The sequence below is a fragment of the Apis mellifera genome, linkage group LG10, assembly GCF_003254395.2.
Source record: "Apis mellifera strain DH4 linkage group LG10, Amel_HAv3.1, whole genome shotgun sequence".
Lineage (NCBI taxonomy): Eukaryota > Metazoa > Arthropoda > Insecta > Hymenoptera > Apidae > Apis > Apis mellifera.
The window spans coordinates 2,287,276-2,292,168 of NC_037647.1; the positions used below are offsets into that span (position 1 = coordinate 2,287,276).

The 4,893-nt window shown below is 29.8% G+C and overlaps 1 protein-coding gene across 1 annotated transcript; it reads right to left on the minus strand.

Moving 5' to 3' along the window:
* Window positions 1-3,374: 3,374 nt before the first annotated feature.
* LOC113219048 lies at window positions 3,375-3,808 on the minus strand. Its single transcript, XM_026443364.1, has 2 exons — window positions 3,728-3,808; window positions 3,375-3,608 (listed from the first exon to the last, which is right to left on the minus strand). The coding sequence occupies exons 1-2, from the start codon at window positions 3,806-3,808 to the stop codon at window positions 3,375-3,377; spliced, it is 315 nt and encodes a 104-aa protein (XP_026299149.1).
* Between the last annotated feature and the right edge of the window lie 1,085 nt (window positions 3,809-4,893).

Consider the following 4,893-nt stretch of genomic DNA (forward strand, 5'->3'; position numbering starts at 1 on the left):
TCTGAAACATAAAATAAAGATTAATTACATAAATTATAAAAATAAACAATAAAATTACATAAAAAATAAAAATAAATAAACATGCAATAAACATGCAATAAACATGCAATAAACATGCAATAAATTTTTACAAAAATTGTTACAGAAATCTTTTACATTTTTCGCTTTATATTATATATATATTATATCTAAAACGCTCGCATTAATTATAAGAAATACATAATAAAATTAAAGATTAGGTCCCACGTCGTCCATCGTCGTCCATCGTCGTCCATCATCGTTTGTCGTCCATCGTCCAATGCCAATTACAGGATCTCACCGACGAGGAGGTGACTACGCATCGAGATCTATCTAAATCTAACAAATAAAAACAAAAACATTAAAAATTAATGATTAAATTGAACAAAATAATTGAACAGACTAAGCCAAAAGACTAAGCCCCACGTCGTCCATTGTCATCCTAGGTTGTCCAACGATGATAGCTTAATGACTTAATCTATAACTTAAAATCTTAAATCTATAATTTACAATACATAACATTTCTATTAATATTATCCGTATCAAGAATACTCTCGTCTAACTTAAAGCGAAAAAAAGAAATATTCAAAATCATTTATATTAAATCATTAATATTAAATTATTTATAATAAATAAAACATCAATAAAAAAAGAGAGAACTGAAAATATTCAAAAAGCAATTAAATGGAGACCAAAAATATAATAAGCATTTGAAGAAGAACTTAAGATACGTGATCGATGAAAAATCAAACCTTATCTGTCGCTCTCATATCACGACTTACATCAATGGATTTACGAAAATCGATGGACAGATGATACTTGCCAGTCGTGACCAATCGAGGGTTACGACAGCGGCCTAATAGCAGAACGTCTTATGTCCCAACGACACAGGAAGGAACAAGGAGTAAATCCTTGACCACCTTGAGCCGGATTACAAAGACGACGTTCCACCACAAGACCTAACTCTAATCGAGTACTAAGGTACCAATCGATTAGAGCGCGGACCCTCAACTGGCCACCGGAAGTAGAGCACCGGCCCAACGATTTCTACCACTGTTGCATGACATGAGATTAATTTGAAATAAGCGAGGAAAGAGAAGAAGAAAATATAAAATAACTAAAAGGATATTTTGAGGAAGAGAGTAAAAAATGATTAGAATAATTATACGAATAAAAATTCGAAATGAAAAATAATGAAAACGAAAAGCGAGAATGTAAAAAAAGAGTACAAAAATTAAAAATTTTTAGTTTTCGCTTTAAATTATGGAGTATATCTTGATACGGATGAAAACGCACTTATTACAATAAACTTATTCTAATTTATATAATATAATAACTTATAAATAATATAATACATTAACTTATAACTAATATCTGCAGTCCAGTTTAATCAATTAAAAATTAAAAGTCAAAATAATTAAATGAATTATGCAAAGTTTACACTGGACTGCAGATTTGCGTAGTTCTTAGCTTGCCATCGCTTTCCATACACTATCATTGTTAAAATATATTTCATATTTTTACATTTAAAATATTTCTAAAACTTTAATGAAAAAAAAAAAATTTATGATGTATGACTTCGGAAAGCGATGCCAATTACCGGGTCTCACCAACGAGGAGGTGACTACGCATCGAGACCCATCAGATTGAATTTATTGAACAAATTTATTAATACAATAAAATTACAATACAATAAAATTACAATACAATTAATTATCTATAAATTAAATCTTAAACGTAGAAAAGAAATATGATACAATTGTTAAAAAAAATTATCCATCGTCGTCCAACGTCGTCCATCGATGAACTCTTAAATTAACTTATTCTCGACCTTAATACTAGATGTTATATCTATTATATATCTATTTTATATTATGCAGAAAACTAGGATTTAAATCTAAGATTCATGCATCTTATGATTTACATCGAATATATGAAATTACAATAAAAAAATTAAAATCTATGTCGTATGCATAATTATCGAGATCCAACGTCGTCCAACATCGTACATCGATGAACTCTTAAATTAACTTATTCTCGACCTTAATACTAGATGTTATATCTATTATACATCTATTTTATATTATGCAGAAAACTAGGATTTAAATCTAAGATTCATGCATCTTATGATTTACATCGAATATATGAAATTACAATAAAAAAATTAAAATCTATGTCGTATGCATAATTATCGAGATCCAACGTCGTCCAACGTCGTCCATCAATGAACTCTTAAATTAACTTATTCTCGACCTTAATACTAGATGTTATATCTATTATACATATATTTTATATTATGCAGAAAACTAGGATTTAAATCTAAGATTCATGCATCTTATGATTTACATCGAATATATGAAATTACAATAAAAAAATTAAAATCTATGTCGTATGCATAATTATCGAGATCCAACGTCGTCCAACATCGTACATCGATGAACTCTTAAATTAACTTATTCTAGATCTTAATACTAAATCTTAAATCTATCTTAAAAAAATTTTATACATAAAATTAGAACTTAAATCTGAAACGCTCGCATCTTATGATATACATAGAATTAATAAAAATAACAGATTAGAATAAAAAAATTAAAATGTATGTCATATGTTGATTATCGTGATCCAACGTTGTCCATCGATAAAAGAAAAATAAGAAATTATAAAAAAAATAAAAATCCATGTCCCATATGATTATCGTAAACCCAACGTCGTGCACCATAATCCATCGACTTCCATCGACACATGGAATATAAGAAATTATAAAAAAGAAATGAAAGCCAGTATTCTATGTTGATTATCGTGATTCAACATCGTCCAACGTTGTCCATCGATAAATCGAATATAAGAAATTATAAAAAGAAATTAAAACCAATATCCTATGTTGATTATCGTGATCCAACGTCGTGCAACATAATCCATCGACAACCATCGATACATCGAATATAAGAAATTACAAAAAAGAAATGAAAGCCAGTATTCTATGTTGATTATTGTGATCCACTGTCGTCCAACGTTGTCCATCGAAACATTGAATATAAGAAATTATAAAAAAGAAATAAAAACCTGTACCCTATGTTGATTATCGTGATCCACCGTCGTCCAACATCGTCCAACGTCGTCCAACATCGTTCATCGAGACATTGAATATAAGAAATTATAAAAAAGAAATAAAAACCAGTATCCTATGTTGATTATCGTGATCCAACGTCGTTTATCCCACTCCATCCTAGTCCATCCAAGTCCATCCAAGTCCATCCAAGTCCATCCAAGTCCATCCAAGTCCATCCAAGTCCATCCAAGTCCATCCAAGTCCATCCAAGTCCATCCAAGTCCATCCAAGTCCATCCTAGTCCATCCTAGTCCATCCTAGTCCATCCAACTCCATCCAAGTCCATCCAAGTCCATCCAAGTCCATCCAAGTCCATCCAAGTCCATCCAAGTCCATCCAAGTCCATCCAAGTCCATCCAATTCCATCCAACTCCATCCAAGTCCATCCAAGTCCATCCAAGTCCATCCAAGTCAATCGTAGTCCATCGTAGTCCATCGAAGAAGTCTTAAATTGACTTATTCTAGATCTTAATATTAAATCCTAAATTTAACTTAAAAGAATGTTATAAATAAAATTATGACTTAAATCTAAAACGCTCGCATCTTATGATTTACATCGAATATAAAAAATTATAATAAAGAAATTAACATCTACATCACATGTTGATTATCGTGAGGCAACGCTGTCCAACGTTGTCCAACGTTGTCCAACGTTGTCCATCGTTGTCCATCGTTGTCCATCGTTGTCCATCGTTGTCCATCGATGAAGTCTTAATTTAACTTATTCTAGTTCTTAATACTAGGTCCTAAATCTATTTTACATTACTCTTAAAACTTACATCTAAAACGCACGCATCTTATCGAAATATAATAAATTACAATGAATACATTAAAAATCTTATTAATAAATCTTAATACTAAATCTTAAGCCTATCTTATATTATATTTATACTATACTTAAAGCTAGGTCCTAAATAATAAGATGCATCTTATCATTTACATCGAGTATAACGAATTACAATAAAAATATTAAAATCTAAGTCTTAATACTAAATCTTAAATCTATCTTATATTATACTTAAAACTAAATCTAAAAAATCTAAGATGCGCGCATCTTTCATTTACATCGAATGTATTATAATGAATACACTAACTAACTAATATCTGTATCAAAGACATTCTGGTCTCATTTAGAAAAATTAAAAAATAATATAAAACAAGCAAGGATTGACCAGAATATATTTGTTCAGATTTTATTAGTACCTTCAATCTAGTCGATTGATAATTAATCAAAATAATTTAAGGCAATCATATTTTAGACTAGATTGAAGGTGTGCGTAGTTCTTGGCTTGCCATCGCTTTTCGAAAAAATTTAAAATTCAATTCAAGATATTTTATTAAATGAAAAATATGAAAAGCGATGCCAATTACCGGGTCTCACCCACGAGGAGGTGACTACGCATCGAGACCCATCAGGTTGAATTTATTGAACAAATTTATTAATAGAATAAAATTACAATACAATAAAATTACAATACAATTAATTATCTATAAATTAAATCTTAAACGTAGAAAAGAAATATATGATAGAATTGTTAAAATACTTATCCATCGTCGTCCAACGTTGTCCATCGATGAACTCTTAACACTACCTTATTCTAGACCTTAATACTAAATCTTATATCTATCTTACATCTATTTTACATTATGCAGAAAAGTAGGACTTAAATTTATGATGCATGCATCTTATGATTTACATCGAATATAAGAAAATATAATAAAAAAATTAAAATCTACGTCGCATGCTGATTATCCTGATCCAACGT